This window comes from Lycium ferocissimum, chromosome 9 (assembly GCF_029784015.1).
Source record: "Lycium ferocissimum isolate CSIRO_LF1 chromosome 9, AGI_CSIRO_Lferr_CH_V1, whole genome shotgun sequence".
NCBI classification, from domain to species: Eukaryota; Viridiplantae; Streptophyta; class Magnoliopsida; order Solanales; family Solanaceae; genus Lycium; species Lycium ferocissimum.
Window position 1 is genome coordinate 26,076,889 of NC_081350.1, and position 24,124 is coordinate 26,101,012.

General features: G+C 34.7%; 1 protein-coding gene and 1 pseudogene across 2 annotated transcripts; both read right to left on the reverse strand.

Moving 5' to 3' along the window:
- Positions 1 to 1,048: 1,048 nt before the first annotated feature.
- LOC132030032 (nudix hydrolase 3-like) lies at positions 1,049 to 4,531 on the reverse strand (annotated as a pseudogene).
- A 2,288-nt stretch (positions 4,532 to 6,819) lies between these two features.
- LOC132030033 (nudix hydrolase 3-like) lies at positions 6,820 to 24,062 on the reverse strand. Of its 2 annotated transcripts, XM_059419498.1 has the most exons (23): positions 23,971 to 24,062; positions 23,812 to 23,874; positions 22,135 to 22,269; positions 21,037 to 21,216; positions 20,128 to 20,205; positions 18,965 to 19,061; positions 17,238 to 17,371; positions 16,703 to 16,784; positions 15,739 to 15,825; positions 14,092 to 14,198; positions 13,392 to 13,563; positions 13,075 to 13,316; positions 12,923 to 13,004; positions 12,176 to 12,241; positions 11,931 to 12,008; positions 11,748 to 11,843; positions 10,424 to 10,530; positions 10,141 to 10,309; positions 9,873 to 9,956; positions 8,751 to 8,845; positions 8,569 to 8,659; positions 8,344 to 8,490; positions 6,820 to 7,237 (listed from the first exon to the last, which is right to left on the reverse strand). In XM_059419498.1, exons 1-23 carry the CDS (start codon positions 24,045 to 24,047, stop codon positions 7,175 to 7,177), a joined length of 2,532 nt encoding a protein of 843 aa, XP_059275481.1. In that variant the 5' UTR covers positions 24,048 to 24,062; the 3' UTR covers positions 6,820 to 7,174. The 2 variants fall into 2 exon arrangements, with proteins under 2 accessions (XP_059275481.1, XP_059275482.1); XM_059419499.1 differs by lacking the exon at positions 23,812 to 23,874.
- Between the last annotated feature and the right edge of the window lie 62 nt (positions 24,063 to 24,124).

Consider the following 24,124-nt stretch of genomic DNA (forward strand, 5'->3'; position numbering starts at 1 on the left):
CAAATATAGCAGTCTCTTTCCGATACCAAAGCTTATCCTCTAGTGTTAATCTAGTGAACTGTGATTTATAAAGCTCTGTATAAAGGAGATAACAATATTCTTCATTGTAATAACAGAAAATGTTTTGAGTTAGAATTTGTTGGTTTTGCAATATTCCTACTTCAAATATATTAACGGTTAATTTGGTTATATGGCAAGTACCGCTGATTAAATGACGAACTAAATTTTATATTAGTGATCCGAAGAGAATTTTAAAGAAGACATTTTATTTTTTTGAGTTCTTAGTTATATAAATTTGATCTTTAGAATTAAGTTGCAGAAACGTGCAATCCATTTTAATCAAGATAAATTGAAAATTTCAATAATATACAATCCAGCATAAAAATTACATTCACGTAGCCATATTTTAAATTTACATCCGCATAGATTGAAATTTATGTTGGACTTATGTTGGACTTAAATTTAGATTGACTTATGTTGGACTAATAGGGATACATATGAAAAACTAAGAAAGACTATTACTTCTATGTGGACGTTAATACATAGTTAAGCACCTCACTCAAACTGAGGAACTAAAAGATTAATAAGTATACACCTACAATAACCAAGTTAAAGCAATACATTAATGTAAAAGAGATAACTCTGTCTAACCAAAGCGACATAGAGAGAGGGAGAGAGAGAGAACAACGGATATGCTTCTGTTAAGGAGGAGATACTACTATGAACTGTGTGGGTTTACGTGCATATCGATGCTTTGTTTTCGTAAAGCTTGAAGCAACGTCAATCAAAGATTTCTTTAAATGACCTGCTATAGAATGTCCTCTGTCATATAAGCGATAACTTGAAGAACAAAGAAATTTCTACTGGAAGATGCAAGGAAAATACAGTGAACAAGCAAATGACAGAATCGAATGGATTAGCAGCAGCAAGAACCAGAAAAGTCTCATTTCTTCTTCTTTCTAAGTTGAGTTTTCATAATAGGAGAATCTATAAATTCTGAAAGTTTGATTCTGACACCATGTAAGATAAAAAGTGAAAAGCTGCAAAGCTGTTACACTTCAAGACGGCAATCTCCCTTTACGGTCATTCTTGTTACAGGAAAGGTATATCCCCTTTTTTGTCATAGAAGGGGAAGTAGGAATGGTATTTCCACTTAGAGTTACAAACAATAAACCTATGGCAAAAATGTGAAAAACCATGCAATAGATACATAGTAGTCTCAGGGAAGTATAACAGCAATTCCAAGAACATTTTATAACAAATGAAATCTACTAACCAGTGTAAAGGCCTCCAAAGGAATTGGATCTGTAGTTGTCACTAGATATACATCATCGTATTCGTTGTTGAAAGTACCCTTGTAAGTGCTGCAATTCATTGAAAAATTCAGTGTTCTCTACTGACCAAGAGAAACTCATGCTATGAAGAACAATAACTTGAAAATGTATCATCGAAATGCTGCTTGCCATGTTGAAGAGTGTCTGTACTACAATTTTCTTCCTGTTATCAAAAAAGTACTGAAAGTTTTGTATAGCTTAAAAGTCGTGGAAATTTTGTGCAAAATGGATACATTTGAGCAGCGTTTGACAAACTTTAAATTATGGTTATGTTAATGTACTAATTACTTATCACATATAAATGCTTGAGTTATCCCTGTAAAATAGAAATTATACTACAATCTAGTCAATAGGATCAAATAAAAAGATCTGAGCCAGTAAGATATATCAAATAAAAAGATCTGAGCCAATAAGATACATTAAACGGATGAACACAAATTTAATGAGTAAGTTTTTGCCTTTAATTTTAGCCTCAAACCATGGCCAGAAAATCACATAATCTTATCTATTAGGAACTAACTTGTGATAGTTTTATTGAATAGAAAAAACTGATGGGCTTTATCCAAAAGAAAGGCCTTCTGAACATTTCCCATATTGCGCTAAGCTATCATTAGTTTTTTTCCCGATAAGTGCTATCATTAGTTTCTTTTATTTGGTTGCCGCACTTATATTCCACTGGGCCTCTTGACAGCTCAATGTGACATATGAAATAGAAAATATTTTAGTCAACATTTACGTTAAGATAATTAGGCTGTACTGTTCAATGGCAAAGAATAATGTTTTCATATATAAGAAACCAAAATTGACAGGTATAAGAAGACAGATCTGTCCAAGAGAAATGGAAAAGAAAATTCAAAATGGAGAAGAACAAAGTCATAGCTCTGAAGCTAAAAGGCGATAACTACTGGTTGATAGTGCATAATGAGACCACATGGTCAGTTAGAGTTTTAATCTACCAACCGCTCTTGAATTGAAACAAATATTAATTCAAATGCATCCTTCGGAAGTGTTATACCAAGTTCTTCTTGAAGCTCTCGCCTGCAAGAATGTAAAAAGTCAGTAATAAGTACAAGCCCTATGCAAAAGCATTTAGAAGTGAGAGAGTAGACCATGAGAGTATTTATGCAATACCATGAAGAGAGCATCCAGCATTCAAAATGGGTATAAGACTTCACAGTACAAACTATTATGCATTGGTTTACAAGCACAAAGAAGACTATCTTTGCATAAGCAATGTGTATTACAAAAAATGGAATATATCCAATATGCTTGTGTAATTTAAAAGGTTATGAAGCTGCAGTTTGAAACAACACAGCCTTCTCAGTTCATGTGAAAAGGTATATCAAGAAAGTTCAGCTTCATGCTTGAAGCTTACATTGCTGAAATAAGAGATGACTCTCCAGCAGATACATGACCGGCACTCGAGATATCCCACAAACCGCAGTCAACACGTAGTTGGAGGAGTAGTTCTTGTGTACTCTCGGAAAATATCCATACATGTACCGCTCGATGGTAGTCTCCATCTCTGTGAACATCCCCTCTGTACAAGTAGCACAATGATGGTACCAAGAGATTATTACATTTATGTATTCAGCATAGACAAAGCTCAGTGAACAGGACTCACAGAGCTACAAACCTAATCTTCTATGTATCCTGCTTTATTGAGATGTCACATGAAGATAGCCATGTCAATATTTAGGCAACTATGAGTTTAAATACACTAACTTCCATTACTAAATATACAAAATAAATATCTTCTCAGGAACCAACGACGCCCTTTGTCCCAATTTGTGTGACACTCTTTCCTTTTTATTCGACAAAAAGAATGACACATTTCTATATTTCGTAACAATTGAACTTTAAAATACCTATTTTTACTCTAATGAGATAATTTATAGCCACACAAATATCTCTGACTTATTTTAGACCACAAATTTCAAAGTCTCCTTTATTTCTTAAACTCTGTAAGGTCAAACACCATCACATAAATTGGTACGGAGGAGTATTTTTTATGTTGTACCCCTATTACACAAATTATGACATAGGCTCGACTACTTGGGTCAATCTTAGTTGGAAGCCCCCAATAAAGGTCACCAACCTAGGACATGAGCCTCCTTGATCTCCCAATGACCTTGAAGTAAGATATATCCCATTCAACAAAAGAAGAAAAGGTCCAGCTTGCAAAATTCCCCTCTTTTATTCCTTTTGGAAGCAATTATATTGTTGAATGTTCAGAGGCTGTACGTCTGAATTCACACATGTCTAGATTGATTCAATTGAATGAAGAAAACGTTCGATTAATCGACACGAAGTTTGTGCATCCATATTATGTTACTCCACACTCCAAATGTCCAGTCGTGGACGTGTTAGGGGTTTCTCAAATTGGTTAAATGTATAAGTCATAGTCTCCTTATATGGTCTCCACAATTCTCACCACCCGAGCTAGATTTTGGGGTTGAGTACAGTCAGGCACAAGGTCCATTTTCTTAACATAAAGTTTCTTTCTCCTACTCTTGTATCATTTTGAGACACAAAGGGGCCTCTTAGTTTTCAAAAGTTTTAAGTAGAAAAAAGGCTCTCTAGATTGCAAATGCATTATCTGAGATTTACACTTTTATAACATACTTTATATTTAATTTGTTACGATGAAGAAATGCACCAAAAACATCCTATATACACTTGAAATTCGTAACCAACTATAAACTCGATCATCATAACATTCAATGATAATGATTATTTCACATGTAAGTCTCAGATAGTAAGTATGTTCTATAACATAACATTATAAAGTCATAAAATATTTAACTCCATTAATCTAACAAACCATTAGATACTCAAAACATCAAATGAATGTTTTCTTTTATCTTTGATGGTACCTGGGTTTAGAGATGCCAGTTTTTCTCCAGTTTTTGTAAGCACGTCAAGATACTCTACTTTCTTCACTTGCATTTGATAATCTCTCTCTCAAACAAACACAATATTTTGTTTTTCTTCAGGAAAGCACTGTAATAAAGGGTATTTTATTAGAAAGGGTTGATAAGTACAGACAATGAGAGACAAAATTAGTTGAAACTTGAAAAGGACAGCTAAATATTGTACTTTGGCGGCTTTGAGGAATCAAATTATTTGGTAATGAAGAGGTTGACTCAAAAGTGCAACAAGACACCTATGTGTTTGGTAAAAAAACTAAAAACTATTCCCACGGTGTGTTTGGTACAGAGTTGGTTCAAATATTTTTAAGTTATTTTAAAATCAGATAAATAACTTCTGGTGGAATAGGAAAAACACAAGCTCTATAAGTGTTATTCCACACTGTTGGAAAAATACTTTCCGTAAAACTTTTTTTCCCATGCTTATATTAAATCTTTACGTGAAGTTTGCATTGCACATAAATTTGTTTTTTGGTTTATTGCTATACATTCTGGTATAGTTTGATGTAAATATTGGGTATGAATAAATTTTCACCAGTGCAATTTGCCCTATCATTTTTCAAGGTTTTTAGGTGTATCACCAAATTTTCAACAGCATGCAGATTGTACATAGATCTACTTGAGTATCTTTTTTTCCCTCAAGGACATAAATCAACATGTTCTGTCGCGTGGTTAAAAAAGATTTCACCTTTTGTTACCACCACTGGTATATTTAATGTATAATTAATAATATAATGAGTGTATAATATATAGACGTTGCTTATACATATATTATATCATAATTAAACTGGCTAAATTTATTCAATTATCAAATATAGCAGTCTCTTTCCGATACCAAAGCTTATCCTCTAGTGTTAATCTAGTGAACTGTGATTTATAAAGCTCTGTATAAAGGAGATAACAATATTCTTCATTGTAATAACAGAAAATGTTTTGAGTTAGAATTTGTTGGTTTTGCAATATTCCTACTTCAAATATATTAACGGTTAATTTGGTTATATGGCAAGTACCGCTGATTAAATGACGAACTAAATTTTATATTAGTGATCCGAAGAGAATTTTAAAGAAGACATTTTATTTTTTGAGTTCTTAGTTATATAAATTTGATCTTTAGAATTCTGGTTCTGTAAACGTGCAATCCATTTCGAATCAAGACAAATTGAGGAAATTTCAATAATATACAATCCAGCATAAAAATTACATTCACGTAGCCATATTTTAAATTTACATCCGCATAGTCTCTTTTTTTTTTTTTTTTGCAACAGTATTGATACACATGATATACAACATTATACACTCACTTTAGAGAATGTATCAACCTTGTATAAAAGTGTATAATAATGTCTAAGAGGTGTTTATACACACTTCGACATTTGTATATACTATTATACAAACTTATACAAGAGGTGTTTATACACACTTCTACTTTGTATAAAAGTGTATAAGAGGTGTTTATACACATTTTACCCGTTTGGTTTTGCTAAAACTGGATCAAATCAAACTTAAGATCAATGACGGGCTAAATCGAAATCAAGATGAAGATTGGTGGTTTATGGGTGGAGATCCGGTGGTACGGAAGTGGTTCGATGGTGTAACGGCGGATCTGGCGAGCTCAACGATGAAGCTGAAAAATGAGCTTCTCACATGGTGTGCTTCAATGGTGGTGGGTTCGATTCCAGTGGTCATGTTGACTGGTGTTTTGGGATCGGTTCAAGAGGTGAAGTTGTGGGGTGTTGTGGGATATAAACAAATTCGGTTATGGGCGGAGCAACGGTCAATTAATGGTGAGAAAGAAAGGGAAAAGTGCTGGTCGTCGTTCTGTCAATGGAGAGGATGAAAGAGATGACCTTTCCGTCGGCTAACACGGTAAGAAATTGAAAATGAGCTAAACCGGGTAATTGTTTTTCCTAAATCAACATAGAGTGTAAAAATCCCAAATAAATTTGGTTAGATTCAGTTTTTAAAAATTGTTCATCTTTTTCAATTGGTCTTTCGAATTATTAGTTTTCTTTTTGGCGAGAAAAAGTTCAAATTATTAAGGATTTCTTCATTCACCTAAGGTATCATGATGAATTCAAGGTGTGTCTAATTTCTAGCTATTACGAGACATCACTTTCTCCATCACTTTTTATGAAGACATCAAGCTACTATTATTAATTTAGAAATTTTTAGCAGTTTTGGCAGCTATTGCTTGCAGTGTTACTGTCGAACAAAACGAAGAACTTTTCTTCAAGATGCCTCTAAATGGGTTGATGAGCATATAAAAGAAAAAAATTCTTTAGCTTGGGCTTTAAGAGGTAATTTTGATGATTTTATCATTTATAAGTGGCAGTTTTATGTGCTGATCTCTTCAAAATCCACGTGTAAAAATGTGATCTCAAATTTTCACAACAAAATATTAGAAGACTCCACTTGATCTCGCACTGAAAAGCATCACTGTCGCTCTACAGAATTTTTACACTTAGCAGTAGTAAAATCTCTGTTCCAAACATACATACTCAAACTCACCAATCTTGCTATAACTTCAACTAGCACACATAAAAACAAGAAGCGGATATGCAAAGCACAGTTTTAACATATTGTTCACGGTTCTAGGTAATATAAAGTGCATTACTGAAAAACAAAAGCTTATGCATTACATAGAACTGCAGAAAGAAAACTGGGACATCAAATCGTCACTCAACCTAGGGCATGGACGTTCATATTTGCAGAAGTACGTGTATACACATTACCGAGGGGAGAAGATTATGCCATCCTTATTTTGGAAATAAAACATTGTGAAGAAACTCACGATAAATCATATGTTCTATTTTGCTTATGAATACTAGTTTTAGAGGGTGCATTAGCCATGGGAACAACATTCACCGAAGTAGGCTGAGGCTTCTACTGCAAAAGCAGATGATACAGTCTTCAATTGATCTCGCGTAAAATTTGGTTAGCAATGGGAAAATCAGGAACAATATCAACCGGAACCTGAAATTAAAAGGAGGAACAAATGAACACGTCAGTCTAGGATAAATATAATTTTTGATAAGCTAAAAGAAATTCCTAGACTGACAGGTTGATTCCCTATTTTATGCAAACTATATATATGAAGGCTTAAACCAAGATTTTGGCATTGCACTGAGGCACCAAACCAGAGAACAGAAATTTTGTGGACACAAGTAGAAAACAGCTGCTCTTTATACATTCTATCTATCGCAGTATTTTCTCTGTCCAGGGCAAGGCCATTGAATCCTTTGCTTTAAGCCTCAAAATTACTCCGACACACGCACACACACAATTTGTATAAATGATTTTAAATAATAAAAGGTTTCAAATTTTATGTTTTGTTGGGATTTGGTTGAGGTTGTTCGGATGAGTTAGTAAAATATTACAGTAAATTTTACATTTACGTTCTCTTTTGCTTATGATTTTACCTCCTCCATGTACATTTATTCTTTTCCTATTTCTGTCAATTTCACTTCTCCAAATGCGACTCAGTTTTCTCAGCTATTCCCCTTTAACATACTGTTTCAGTGGATTCTGAATGACCCCAAGGTGTCTATTCAGTTTTTGTAAGTAATTCGTCTCATTAATACATGAATTTCATTAAATAAGTTTAAGGCCTCTTATTAAGGTTGGCTTTAGACCACAAATTTCATTGAGCTGCCTCAGTTTAAGGCCTATATGAGGATATGTTACGATTGTTAGTTTTCAAAAAAAAAAAAAAAAAAAAAATATATATATATATATATATATATATATATATATCTCTGTGTGTGTGTGTGTTACTATTGCAGATATTAGCAATACTCCATTTAAAATTAATCCTTGGAGTTTAGCTGCTTGAGAACATGGAAGACACTCAATGATAAGGTCAAGCTATTTCCCTTTCGATGAGTACGGTCATATGCTTAATACCCATTTAGGTCAAATCTCTGTTCACTAACACCACTCTATTCAAAATAGTGAAATTAATAGTACAAAGGCACCCAAACTTGAATGTCAGAAATTAGACAAATATAACTTAGACCAGTTGCACTCGGCATTCAATTACTAGAAAAGCTATTGGTGATAACTAAATTTAGGGATTATACCTGAACAGTCTCCAGTTTTTCCAGTGCGCATTTCAGTGGTGGTGTCATCACACCATATTTCTGAAGAAGTGTTCTAGCAGCTTCTTTGTCGCCTCTTGCTTGTATTGTGAGAATTTCTCTGCTCAAGCTCGCAACACTATCTTCAACCTTCGAATAGAAGCAAAACAGTGATTTCATTGGAAGAACTGAGTGAAATGTGAACCAGCAATTCCTATTATCTCATACCTTTTCAAAGTCAATGGCAAATGTTTCATCAGGACGCAAAATAAATGCGCCTTTCTCAAACAAATAATTAAACTGCAATGCCTGTCCTTTCCTGATTGTGTTTGAAAAATTAAAGACTGGTGAGAACAATAAAATGTGGAAGGTAAAGACTAAAGAGGATGGCAAGTGACAACAATGCCTACCCATGAGCTTCCTCTAATCCAAAGCGTACTGAGCGGAAACATCCAGCAAGAAAAGAGACATACATTGACTTGGCCAGGCTCCTTGGTAGCAAATCCTAGGCCATATAAAACAAAGATCATTGTCTTTGGATTTTGATTATCATAAGGGAGAGAGAATGTAATTTCGGTATTCATTTTCAAAATTGAATGATCTTATGAACTTCTAGTACATGTTACTTCAGCCAGCCATATCACATATACTTTCCAGTTGCCACAAGTTTGTACATGTGAAGGCAATAACATAGCTAATAAAATATCAAATATTCATCTAAGAAGCGATATTCTATCAAGTTCATACACTAACTACTGTCCGATGGAATATAATCTTCCACTTTTCTGATGATCCCCCGCTCCTTGCGAAGACTAGAAAAGGCAAAAAGATACTTTTAAAACTCTGCATTTAAAATTTACGAAAGAATAAGTTGGGGCAGGAAATGAGCCCCAAAAAGTAAAAAGGCTAAAAACTTTTACGAACCATTAGAATCTCATCCGAAAGTATAACGTGATTCAGTATGTCCATGCATAAAAGGTCAATTACTTGGTTTCAACAAGGATTGGACAAACTGGGCTTTGTTGGAGGGTCTATGGGCTGTGTAAATAGATGCAAAAGTCTCTCTAATAAAGATGTAATCCATATGGAGACCTTCTAAAGTATAAGCTACACAATATTTCTTGAAGTAAAAAGATAATTGTACAACGTTCATTTCCCTGAAAGATGATAGAGCAACCAATAACTATATTACTGATATCTAATATGCGTCTAGTTTTGACCCTTAGTAATTTCTTTTGTTGCCACACTCCCGTTTTGCCAGTCAGATCCATATTCTATTTGGACTCCAAAGAAACATATTTTCAACCAAAAATCTCAATTTGTAAAGGTTACATTTTTTCAAAGAGGTAAACCACAATATTCTACTTCTCTTTCCCTTAAAAATAAAACATAAAGTATATTTTCCTCATTAGACCACAAAAACAGATATTAAAACTAAGAAAAACAATGTAAGTCAGCTAGTCTTCAAGCAAAATAGTAGCTCCATATGCAAGAGTGAACTGTTCTTAATCAGCTGTCATTTAGTTTCTTACCTTGTCCATTAGAAACCTAAGAGCCCAAAGCCCAACAATATCTGCCTTTGCTTCTTCTAGTGATGAATGAAGTTCTTGCAGCTCCTATAATAAGGTACAGGAGAATGCTATGTCAAGATGATATGACAAAAGATGAAAAAGACAATATTTGGAACAAATAATTTGTCTAGAAGTAATGAGATGGAATCTGATTCTTTAAACAACAATTAGATGAACAGTGACAGAAAAGGACATAAATCTGGAGAAATAAAGCATAGTTAAAACTGACTAGTCTGACTGTCGACTTCTGTCCATTTGGAAGTGTGATTGAGTGAGGCCCGATTCCATGGCAGCATTCATGACAAATTGTGTGAGTAAAGAAAGATTCAAAGTCCACAAACTCTCGTTGTTCTTCCATAATAGACACATCAGCTATGGGCTTAAGGATCAGCTTGAACCTGAACAAAGAACCAGAGGAAGTACATTATATAAGCATGTCCCCTGGGCCTAAAACTGTTTGTTTGATCAGTGACATAAGAAATCACAGGAAGCGGAGGAAAAGGAATTCATACTTTGCTTCTGAAACATTCTTAAGCATGACCATTGATGATCCTCGATCTTTTACAATACGTTCATCATTAGGAAGATTAAACGCAACTGTTTGAGGGCCCTTCACATCCTGCCAAAGAAAGGAACCTCTACACATTAATGGACTCTGACCGGAAGAGACTTGTTTAGTGGTCTTTAGTCGAGAAAGAAATGAGGTGCCAAGCACGAACTGGCTGTGCTGAATTATTAGCAAGAAAACAGAACAATGCTTTTCTTATAGAAATTTTAGCATCAGTTCTTATAAGGCTAACACTTTCTTCATGTGCGGTCAAAACAACAACTTGCAACTTGTCAAACAAAATATATGTTATACATTAGGTTAGCTTGGAAGTTCTTAATCCAAGTGTATGTTTACATTGTTCCCATTTCAGCACCTGAGTTTACAGGCATTTTATTTTAGTAAAAGATACAACATTCTGACTCTAGTTTTTAAGGAAAGAAATCCAACTAAAGAAGAAATCAAAGAGAAACAATTTTAAGCCTATTTCTTCGGTAAGTGGAGTCAGATAAAAGAGGCCCCCCTTTCGTCGTTGAAAAGTCCAGATATTCATTTTCTGACTCTGTAATCTTCTTCATCAACTGTTAGTGCTGACTTTTGAAATTAATAAAATCTTAGCTTACTTTTACCCCAAAAAGATAAAGAAAAATCATGGTCCTGCCCCCACCCCATTTTTTCTCAACTGACTTTTATAGTCCTTTTTTTTTTTTTTTTTTTTTTTAATTATTCAATTACGCAGACAATGTCTGAGTGATGTTGTATTAGCAAAAATGGGCCTCAATACAGCAAATCTTAGCAGCTACTTTATAGTCTTAAAATCTTCATTTGGTGCTACAACAATTTTCATCAGTAAAAGTATCCTTTCCCTCCATTTCCACCCACTTTTACACAGGAAAAAGCTTGATATTATATGAAATTAAAATAAAATAAGATAAAATTATCCCTGCCTCCCTTTGCGTCCCTTAATCTTCAATGCTAATTCTCCCTTTCTTTCAGTCTAACAATGTGCAGTACTGTTCCACCTCATCGATCAAAAGAGCAGAGATCTCAAGATGTACTCAAAAGAAGGCTTGAAGAATAATCCCTATAACCTTGGAAAATATCTTACTTTGTGAAGACTTGAGGACACTATCACAGACACAAACTCATAGTACATCTGTAACATTTTTATCTGGCATTTTCTTCCCAAAAAATGCAGTTCTGAGATGAAGATATGACAACATTTCATTTTAGGTGAGTTGCATAAGGAGGAAAAAGATTTAAATGAAAATGTAATGACAAAAACTCACCCCTGCATTGTAAAGAAGCTGGATAACCCGGATGGGGGCAGCTGTAACACTTTCTGACTTGTAAATATTGTCCATTGGAAGATTCTTCTCCAAAACCTAGAATATCTTATTTTCAGCAGGTAACAGAGGAAATAAAGAAATTATGGAGTAAAAGCTGATCTAGAATGGGAGGTCTACAGGCACCTGCAGATGATCACCAAACAATTTGAGTTGAGCTGTTGCTTTGTCATCACGGACTCCTATAAATGCCTCAAATGTTGCCTAGCAGATAAGATGTCATTAGTTACATGTATCAAAATTTTGACTCTCATTATCAAACAAGCAAGCCAATGCGGCACTACACCAAATAGTAAGTTTGAGATCAAGGCAGCTAATTAGAATCACAGTAGAAATTGTAAGCAAGGATTGAGTTTAAATTTAGATGATACCTTGTATCCAAAAAGTGCATCTTCATAAGTTTCATACGGGCCAATGGTGACATCCAACTTGGAGTCCTTCATTAGTTAGAAAGCAAAAGAACATGTCAGCTCTAATAATGACTGTCAAACCCAGAATTAAAGCACATATAAGTGCCACATACTGCTTAAATAGCAAGCTGAAACTCATCAAGGGCTTTTTTTTTGACATCAAGTTATTTAACCGTCTATCTTGTCTTAAAGTTATACTATGCTAGCCTAACAAATAAAGTAAAGACAAACAACTGAATTTGATGATCCTAACTTTGCTATTTCAGCCCCAGCTCACGAGCATTTGAAAAAGAAAAAACAAAATAAACGACAGCCCAAAAACATAAGCAGAAAATCAATGATATACAAGGAAGAAAACGATTTCATTATATCATGATAATATATATTGGTTATGTCAATTCCCAAGATTAGATACTAAAGTTGGCAATTTATTGGTAATGAATTTGACTAGTTTTGCTGCTTCCCATTCTGCCAGCACTATCTTACTCAACAGTTCGAAGAATCAATTGAAAAGTTGCTCAAATTGTTAAAGTTAAAGCATAGTCTTGTGTACGATTAAATTTCATCTGATAGGCTTTTGAAGCCATTGCAGAACTGCCTACCCATCAGCTCCAAGAAAATAAAGAAAAGTCACTCAGGATAGATTTTCATAAAATTATAGTTCCAACATATGCACTATAGACAGATAGGCAGTAGCAGCATACTGACCAACTCCATCCAGGCGATATCTGAATCATAGTAGTCATTTGAAAGGAAGGCATCAGCCTTGCTATAAAGAAGTCTCTTCAAACTGAAAAGAAGAGCAATTTACTAAGTCAACCTGTATTCAACACAATTAAGTACCTAAAACAAATCAATACCTAGATGAGCTGGCCATATCTCCTGCTTTACGAAGTAAGGTGGCTGCTTCAGCAAGGAGAGAGTTGTACTCTTGAGAATAAGGAACCACATACAGATCTTGAGAAGAGCTAGTGACATTTCCCATTGTTTGGGATATTGAATCTTCAAACACCAATTCACTATGCCTTCTAATAACATTGAAAAAGCCCATTGCTTCTTCCTGTTTATCTTGTTGAAGACTATCTTTCCATAAGTTGAATTCCTAAAAGAAAAAGGTTTAGAAAAATAGTGTAAAGACTATTTTTACAGCATATAACAAAGTATTTCCATGGTATACCATTTTGTCCATATCTGGTGGATAAAAATTTGCACCAGGAGGTTTCGCAACAGGAAATGCTGTTCTATATTCAAAACCCTTCCAACCTGGTACAGGCTTTGTTGCCTTCGGAAGCAGCTTTACAGCCGAATCTGCAGTCGTCAAAAAAGCCTCATTTTCATCCAGGCAAGACCTAACAATGTAAGAGTGAACTCAGAAAATTTCAATCAACAGTCACCTTGCAATAAATGAAGCCCCACTAAGATATGAAATTTCCGTTTGCATTCAAAGCAGGGGATTATGATACAGAAATATACAGCGACAGATCATGACAAATAGTGCAACCTTGAGCGATGGTGGGGCAAACCTCAATAAAGATGCTGAGTCCCTAAAGAGAGAGAGAGGAGGGAGGGGGAGGGATGCAACACCCTAGGAATCTCACATCGGTAAAACACAGGAGATGTTGGATATATAAGGAAGCAAGCCTTAGACCGTAGGACAACTTCCCCATTGTATGTATATACTAGTGACTAAGACAGACCTATGTTGCTTGGTTCTGGTGTGGGCACCTGACGCGGGTGCGGATCTAGAAATCAGATTCATCATCGCCTAAATTTTACGATTCAGAGATAAGAATAGGAGTATGGGCAAATAAAGACACAGAAACACAGAGATGAAGAAGGTATCAGAGGGGGCATAGCTTTTCATAAGGGGAACATACCATGGACTTTTATTTATTACATAGTACATCCATTTCAACTTGTCCAACTGTGATTTGTCCGCGTTCTCCTTTAACCAGTCTCTCAAAGATGGATTGCTATACCAAACCTATATTATGGAATAAGAAAATGAAAGGACCATATCAATAGGAGAAATTCAGGTTCTCTATGAACCACTTCAAGCACTGATAACATCACATAATAACACAGCTTAGTCATATCTCTCATTGTGGAATTTATAGAAGGATCATTGTCATCTAGGTTGAAAGAACATAACACGGGACTAGGAGTGTTCATAAGAATGAAAACAAGCAGTTTGCAACTCTCTCCTACAAACCTACAATTAGATGAAGGAAATTTTCATTTTCTCTTGGACAAAATAATAGAAGAGTTATAAAGGCACCTTAAAAATGTAAGGCATCATTTAAGTTGACCCTCAAAATCTCAGGTTGGATATGTCAAATGTAAAATAGTTAAACTTAATCTGTATTTAATTATAGAATATATACTTACCTTACCAAGCCTTGAGAATATTACATGTCATATTTACATAGTCTAAGGTTCCTATATAAGGAGCTCCTTCTCTACATTGTTAATCATCAATTCAACATGTTTTCTCCTTTTATAGCCTCTACCATCTTCATAAAGGTGGTAACTAACGTCTCAGCTAGTCAAGAAGTACAATTCTTTACGTAATATTATGGTCCTTATTACGGGAGATTGCTAGTTGTACCTCCCTTCCTGCACCCATTTTTAGATAAGGTAAATAATATTTTTTTTTTTTGTACAGCTAGGAATCTCTCGTACAACTAGTTTTCTTCCAACATCAATAATATTATTTAAGGTAAATAATATTATTGATGTTGGAAGAAAACTCCCGTATACGAGCAGTATACCCAAAAAATAGAGAACCTACATCAATTTCTTTGAAATGAATCAATGTCAAATGTTTACTAATTTCTTTGAAATGAATCACCAATAATGATTCGGTAACACATGGTTTGAAACTCCCGTACCCATGTTAAAGAAAGTCAAATGTTTGCTAATTTCACAGAAATGCATCAGCAATAGAGACTTGGTAACACACGGTTTTAAACTAGTCTAATGCACCAGGATAAAAAATTTGTTCAATTTTATCGTTTCAATCTTTTTTCATGATCTTCAATATATGGCTAAATAGTATATTTTGACACTAACTTAAGAAATTGATTCACCACTTCCACGAAAAAGAAAAGAAAAAAAAAAAAAAAAACCACTAGCCTATATCTGACTGACACAATTAAATCCCATCCTTCAGCTTGATTATGATTCATTTTGATGTGCATCATACAAACTTAGGTATGTTTAAGCCCATTATTTCCTATACAAGATGACAACAACATGCAATATAAGTGATGACAGTGATGATAACGCCATCTATTAGAGTTATGTCCTCAAGATGTTACATCAACGCTGACAACCCTACGCCAAAAAGGGAACAGAAAAAAAGAATTTGACTTCTTGCTTCGTCAAAATATAAGACCTATGATAGTAATTAACAAAGATTAATTGCAGAAACATAGTACACTACTTGCTTATCTAAACTGATATGCACTCAACCTTTTATACATCAGAATTTGAGCTCTCAGTAAAAGACATTGTGATTATACCTGCAGATGAAAGATCTTGTCCATGATTGTTGCAGCTTTAACAAGTTGAGTTAGTGCTTCTTTGTCTGCTGCACTCAGCCCAGTCAACTATACAAAAAAAGAAAGCTTCAGTGACCACCATTTAAGAGAAGCCATAACTGTTTCACTAACTCAATTTTGTCTTTAACTAAATTGAGTACTTCTGACGCACAGAGACACATATAGAAGATAGATGAGAAGCCTCCACAAGACCAGAGCAGCAGCATTTTTAACCGGTAGAAACCAGAAAAAGAAAGAATAAAAGAAACGACGTACACAAATGAAAATGGTCATTTCTTTTTTTTTTTTTTTTTTTGATTGTTTACAAAGATCATTTCTTTTTTTGTGAATATTGAACAAGATGAGATCCCGTCACACTCTTGAAGAATATGCAAACAGCTGAAATCTGACACTTCAGAACTATAGGCAGTACGTTGGCACTGTTAGTCTAGTTTTCGCTAAAAAATTTTAACTAAAAATAAGAACTACACAATGGTGTCCAGGAAGCCAAAGAAAAAACTCAAAAGTTCAATGACTAACATTAACCTGTTGGTCAAATCTCCAGATCAATAAAAGGAACGTGAATTCATTAAAACAACCTAAGATATCACCTCCTCACCAAAACAATAGTCCTACTTCCCTTTTTGGATTAGCTTATAAGTGCTTTCAAGGATAACTAAAATATATAGTGCTTAGAGCTAAACACACCACCAGTCCACTAATTATGATAGATGCTCTGTGCTCAGTTTCTTAATTTCCTTACAGTGTAGTTATAAAGATATGCTAATTCATGAGCAAGCTAAAGCCTCATCCAGAAAATTCCTTCCCCCACCACCACACACACACATGATAGGAAGAAGCAAATTTGGAGAAGAGAGCAGTCTCGCATCGGATTTTGTGGTCAAGATTAACTGTAAGAATGATCAACGTGATTTAGAATTGAAACCTCTGCAGAGAGAGAAGTACTAGCATATCGGTTTAGCTGCTTCTCAAGAGACAAACTTCTAGCTTCAGCATTTTCCTTGTACCTGTAGATATTCCATACCAATTAGCTCAGGTGCACAAAGTAATAAAGTTGGCAAAGACAGGATTAATATGCGATTGATTAAGACAGAAACCTGAAGGTTTCAAGTAGATATGGTTACAGCAAGACAAAGTTCACAACGTAAAAGGAAACAAACCAAGTTTGGAACATAGGACACAGAAACAATCTCATGCATAATTTATGGACAAGTTATATGCAATTAAGATAACAGGTAATAAGGAAAGTTTCAAACTAATTACAGAAAAACCGTCGAAGTAGGAAAAAACTGAAAATATATTTAAACGGCGACTAAAAGGAACTTATATTTATGGAAATCTCAAGTAACCATTCGATAAGAAGAAACGATTAGGCAGTTACATAACTAGAACTTTTTCTCAGAAGAAACGGTTAGGCAGTTACGTAACTAAAACTTTTTCTACTTTATATAATACAATACCTCTTCTCAATTATCGTAAAGAGCTGACCGTATTCCCCATTCACATCATAAGGCACATAATCAGGATGTTCTTGAGCAAGCACTCTTCTGTACTCCTCACAAGAGATATATTTTACAGCTGAAACTTCTGATTCCTACGAAGAAAAGAAATTTCAACAGTGACAATTTTCACTTATGGTGCAACAGAGAAAGAAACTAGCTAAAAAAGGAGGAAGAGAAAAAAGTAGCTACTTAATTATTTCAGAGCACTTTTACTCGCAGTCAACAAACAAGCTTTCAGAAGCTTATGGTATTGGATCTTCATGGGATAGTGAAAATAAAGAAATTACACAGCATTCTACTTTACTTTTTCACCTACTTCACATTTACAGCATTTTAAGAGTCACTTTTTGGACTAATGAGTGCAGGTCACATAGGTAAAACTCGTGAAAAGTATTACTTCTACGTAGAGGTCAAATACATGGGTGCAGGACACATGTAAAACACATGAAAACTATTACTTTTACGTGGAGGTTAAATACATGGTAAAGCACCTGACTTCAAGTTCTTTTCATGGGGAAGTAAAAGATGAATGAGTAGTAGTCTAGAGTGAGTGTCGGAGCAAGCCATGATCTAGGTAAGACTTAAGAGAATCTACAGACTAGCTTAACACAATTAGGCACCGGCAGACTTTGAGATAGCAGACCCATTTTAATTATCAATATAATCATTGAGTGGTGCCGGAGTGGTTGAATTGAATGATTCAAGTGGGTGCTTGAGCGCTAGAGAGAGGAGCAACACCTGAATGGAAGTGAAGAGAGTCATTAGCATGAATGGTCGCTGAAGAAAAGAATGATACATAAACTGTCACTCGGAAGTTTCTTGCAACCTTCTCCCTAGTCGAGTTTCTTGCACTTATAAGTTTGAATTTCCAAGGAGCCAAAAGATATATGTTCTTTTACTTGATTGGCAGCGAGAGGAGCAATTCAAACATCCCATGATTCAAATATAATGGAGGATTATAGATGTCAACTGCTATTTTATGTGCAAAAATCCAGGAAAAGACGTGGATAATCTCCTTCTGCATTATCAGGTGACAACTCGCTCCTCGTGGAAGACCTTGAGATGGTTGAGGCTACAATGGACGATGTCAGGCACAGTGAAAGAGGCATTCTCCAATTCGGCCTTTAGATGAAGGAACAGAAAAAGAAGAAGTTGCCCACTAGCATTCCCCTTACGAAAAGAGAGAAATTAGTAAAATTTTTGAAAGGATAGAAATGAATGTACATTCGAGGAATAACCTCACTTTTAGTTGTTTTCCCTTGTACACCATGAGGTTTCATTAATTGGGTGTTTCCATAAAGAAACATATTCTTCTATAGGTTCTATATCTTTTGGTATAAAGCTTGTATATGGGAGATTTTTCCCATACAACAACAACAACATACCCAGTGTAATCCCACAAGTGGGGTCTGGATGGGAAATTTTTCCCATCATTATTAAGATTAGTTACCTTATCAAATTACAAGGAAATGACTAATCTATAAAATTTTAAGAATTCATCTCCGACATCACTTAAGATAAAAGAGAAAGTAGAAAAATGTTACACTTAAATACAGAATTCTGTTTCCAATAAATGAACAATAAACCTACAGCAAAACCTGAGATACCAAGTTATGAACACAAAGTAATCTCAGCAAGTATCAAAGCAACTACAAGATCATTTAATTGGAAAGAAACATACTGACCTGAAGAGTAAAGGCCTCCAAAGGAATCGGATCTATTGTTGTCACCAGATATACATCATTGTATTCATTGTTGATGAACTTTCCATCATTGACAGTGCTGCAATTTATTGTGACATTCAGCATACTCCAATGACTAACAGATACTCATGCTTTCAAGAACAATAGAATGAGAAAATATCAGTGAAGTGATGATTAGACATGTTCCAGAGGCTTTTTTTTTTTTTTTTTTTTTTTTTTGAAACAGAGACATGTTCCAGAGTATACGTATTATATTCTTTTTTTCCTGGTTGGTTATGGTATCACTATCACGAAAGTATTTGATTTATCCCAAAAGAAGAAAAAAAAAACTATCAAGAAAGTGCTCCAATAGTTAAAGTCCACTAAATTGCGTTTAGCGTAAAAGCCCTGGAAATTTGGGCAAAATGGACAGACATTTGAGCAACACTTGAGAAATATGTACTTCAATTAATGTTTTTAGAAAATGAAGATATGTACTTCAAGTATTAGTTTACATCAAGGTAATAACCACATATTATAGATATGGTTGAGTTATACTGCAAAATAGAATTATACTACAATCTAGTCCAGTGGATCAAATAAGAACATAAGAACCAATAACTCACAATAGGCAGATGGACCGCAAATTTAATGACTGAGTTTCAAACACACGGCCAAAACTATAGCATGCTCTGATCTAGTAGGAGTTAATTAGTGATAGTCTTACTCAACAACAACATACCCAGTGAAATCCCACACCATGGCGTAAAGTGATAGTCTTACTCAATAAGGAAAAATGACGGGATTAAAACCATATGAACATTTCCTGTACTTTAGCTATCAATAGTTTCCTTTCTTTGTTGTCCCACCTATATGCCATCAAGCTCCCCGACAGCCCAAGGTGCATATGACATAACAAACATCAAAATTTTCATTTAGGCAAATCAGCTGTATTATTCAATTGCAGAGAAAAATATTGTCATATATAATGAGATATTATTTATAAGTTGAGAGATAAAGGAAGAGACATTTGTCCAGCAGAAATAACAAAGAAGATCCAACAAGGAGAAGCAGAAATTTGTAGCTCTGAAGCTAACAGACAATAGCTACTGCTTAATACTGTATAAAAAGAAGACATGATTGAATTATAGCTTAAGTATACCAACCACTCTTGAAGAAAAACAAATATTAATTCAAATGCATCCTTCGGAAGAGTTACACCAAGTTCTTCTTGAAGCTCTCGCCTGCAAGATTGTATAAGTCAGCAACAGTACAAGCCCCATCAGAAAAGCATTAGAAGTGAGAAGTCTGTATGCAATAACACAGGGGAGAGAACATTCAGCATTTCAAGGGGGTGTCAACTTTCACGCATAGACAATTATGCATGGTTATTCACTGGTACCAAAGAACTCTCCTTACATAAGAAATGTGTTTTGCAGAATATACCATATTTAAATATTTCTATAATTAAAGAGGTTTAGATAGAAGCTGCAGTTCGCGTTTTTACAAGGTCAGTCGAAACAAAATGAAATCGTTGACACTTGAATGATCATATGCACTCCAAAATTGTAACAGCTGACCATTACTTAACAAAAGAAATAAGCAAGTTGTAAGAGATGAGCATTTGGTAAAGTGTCAAATTTCATCCGCAAAGCTATTCCCCTTTATGCAGCACGTGAAGTGTTTATCAATTTTTCTCTTTTGAAAGTTTAGAGAGAGAGAGCTTTATGATGGTAAAAAGTGTACAAGATAGAGAGCAAATAGTTATCATTTCGCTCATCATAAGACATATAGCGGGTTGGTTCATGATAGTGGTTTTTTCTTTTTATTTGAGAAAGAAAAGGAAGAACTACAAATCCACTGGCAGATGAAAAAGGCAGCAACATAAAGAGACAGAACAGATCTGAAATTCGAGTGCCGCCATCAGCCGTGAGACAAAAGTTACCAAATAATGGTTCAAGAACATGCACAAAACATTTTGCTAAGAATTTGCATGAGGCATCAACAGATTGAAGCAAACTCAGGAAAATAAGTCCAGTCCATGTGAAACTATATTTAGAAAGATGAAAATCTACATTGCTGAAATAAGAGATGAATCTCCAGCAGATATATGACCGGCGCTTGAGATATCCCACTGACCAGCCCAGGAATCCTTGCAATCAGCACGTCGTTGGATAAGTAGTTCTTGTGTACTCTCAGCAAATATCCAAGTATGAACAGCTCGATGGTAGTCTCCATCTCTGTGAACATCCCCTCTGAACAACAAGTAGCACAGTTATGGTACCAAGACATCATTAGCACCATATGTTCATTATAGCTAAAACTTGGAGAACAGAATTTACGGAGCTACAAGCCATACTTTTTTAACTATGAGCTTAAATTTATTGAATTTGTTAGTCAATCTGATAAATTAACTATCTTGCCACAATCATATTCACTTTTATCCTGTTTATTTCTTTTGGGAAAAAGCAATAACAGATGGAAAGCTGCTTTCTCCTACTAACCGAGTTCACTTTAAGACATAAAGGGACTTCTTAGTCTTCGAAAAATTGTCTTCAAAGATTAATTAGAGAAGGCTCTCTTCTTGAGCAAATTACTGAAACCTCAACTTTATACAGATGAAGAAATGGGCAAAAATGTCCTATATACACCAAAATTTGATCCCTACAACCCAAATAAAATAAAAACATGCACAATTCAAGAACTCCAGTACTTATGTCAACATTCTTACTCCACTAAACTTTTGCATTCTGTAAATCTGACAAACCAGTAGACACTACCAAAAGATATTGCTCTTCCCAATTTAGTGAGGGGCAAAAAAAAAAAAAAAAAAGATCACTTTGCCCAAACTATTAGAACACATTAAAGCATAAAAACATTAAGTATTTCTTTTCTTCCACTATCAAGAACTCTGAAAAAACTGTGTTTGTGAACTTGTTCATATTCCTAATTGTAAGTAAGTTGATGGACAAGTAAATCCAGTCAATTTACAATCCATTCATATAGCCGACCCCAACTAATTTGGATTCAGTCATAGTTGTTCTAAGCAAAATCCCAATCATCAAACTCATAACAAGAATTCAAACTAATAAAAAGATAGAAAATTATAAAAAAAAAAAAAAATGATCAAAATTCATTATAATCCATATGACATTTGTTTTTGTTATTGTTACCTGGGTTTAGAGATGCCAGTTTTTTCTCCAGTTTTTGTAAGGACGTCAAAATACTCTTCTTCATGTTGGGCAGCCATTGAAACTTTGTTAAACTTTCTTTCAAACAAACGCAAGATTTTTTTCTTGATGAAATGCCTGTAAATGGGACAAATTATTTCCTTTAATTGCGGCTTAGAGATGCTGATTAATCAAATGGAAGGATTTGACGTGGAAAATGAGTGATTAAGTTAAGTGCTTTATTCGTTTCATTCTCCTACTTTGGGTACAGTATCCACTGTTAAAAGCCCGTTTGACTCAGCTTATAAGGTTTTTTTTTTTTTTTTTTTTTTTTTTTTTAGCATTTTTGAGTGTTTGGTTGATCAGCTTATAATCCATTTTGTACTTAAAATAAGCTTAAAAAAATAAGTTGACCCATTTGGCTTAGCTTAAAAAAAACAGGGCAATTTGTAGGATTACCCTTCGCTGGGGGTGGTCTTTAATTTTTACCCCTCAAAATGGTGGTCTTTAAATTTTGCCCTTCAGGCAGAATTTTGTAAAGTTTGTCTTGCGAAATTCTGCCTTGTGATTTTTTTTTACTGAGTTGGGGTTTGAACCCACAATCTCGGGGTGTTAGGCGAGGGGTAATCTTGCGAAATTCTGCCTTGTGAATTTTTTTTACTGAGTTGGGGTTTGAACCTACAATCTCGGGGTGTTAGGCGAGGGGTAAAACTTAAAAACTACCAATTTGAAGGACAAAAATTAAAGACCACCCTAAATGAAGGCCAATCCGCGCAAAAAAAAAGCATCTTATAAGCTGAATGAGCTGTTTTTTTTAAGCCCATCCAAACAGGCTCTAAAAGTTGGGTAGCCCAACTTTTTTTGCTCTAAAAGTTGGGTAGCCCAACTTTTTTTTTTTTTTTGAGCTTATAAGCTGCTTTTTTCTTTTTTTTTTTTTTTTGGGCGGATTGCCCTTTATTTGGGGTGGTCTTTAATTTTTGCCCTTCAAATTGATGGTCTTTAAATTTTACCCCTCTCTTAACACCCCAAGGTTGTGAGTTCGAACCCCAGCTCAGTAAAAAAAAAAAAATCACAAGACAGAATTTTGCAAGGCAGATTTTGCAAAATTCTGCCTCAAGGCAGAATTTTTGCCTGAAGGGCAGAATTTAAAGACCACCATTTTAAGGGGTAAAAATTAAAGACCACCCCAGCGAAGGGCAATCCTACAAATTTAAATGACCCAAAAAGACAAATGGGCTTTAGGTAGAGTCCGCGACTTAAATGACCCAAAAAGTCGGGTTTGAGACCAAAATAACCCATTAAAAAAAATTACATAAGTACCTCTTGCGCACTAATTTAGTGCGCAATAGGACTTAACTATAAACATTGTGCACTAAATTAGTGCGCAATAGAGGATAATAAAAATCCTACCAGCTTTAATTTTCCAAGTTACTCTTCTTCACCATTTTCACTCTTTCAACATATCCAAAGCTCTGAAACGTCAAACTTTGCTATAGAACCCCGTGCTTGTGAATGTGGTCATTATTGTAAGCTAAGAACATCAAGGACCTAAGATAATCCATATATATTTGATATTGGTATTTAAAATATGTTACTTTTCGTGTAGGAAGAGACCTTTCTTAGATGGTGATGGTTGTCTAAATTATTGTGAGACATCATCAAGTGATAGCGAAGAATTACCGAATAATGCAGAAGTAACCAATGATGATGACGACAACGACGACGAAGAGGTCGATGTTCAATCTGGTATGCAACAAGCACATTCAATAAAAAAAAAATGATCAAAATTCATTATAATCCATATGACATTTGTTTTTCTTATTGATGTGTGGTTGTCACCTGAGTTTAGAGATGCCAGTTTGTTCTCCAGTTTTTGTAAGCACGTCAAAATACTCTTCTTCATGTTGAGCAGCCATTGATACTATGTTAAACTAATTTCAAACAAACCCAAGTTTTTTTTCTTGATGAAATGCCTGTAAATGGGACAAATTCT

Coding starts and splice junctions, on each gene's coding strand:
- LOC132030033 (XM_059419498.1), bottom strand. CDS start 24,047: ATGGCTGCTCAACATGAAGAAGAGTATTTTGACGTGCTTACAAAAACT. Junction 15,826..16,702: donor GTACTTCTCTCTCTGCAGAG/GTTTCAATTCTA, acceptor TTTTTTGTATAG/TTGACTGGGCTGAGTGCAGC. Junction 13,564..14,091: donor GTAATAAATAAAAGTCCATG/GTATGTTCCCCT, acceptor TTACATTGTTAG/GTCTTGCCTGGATGAAAATG.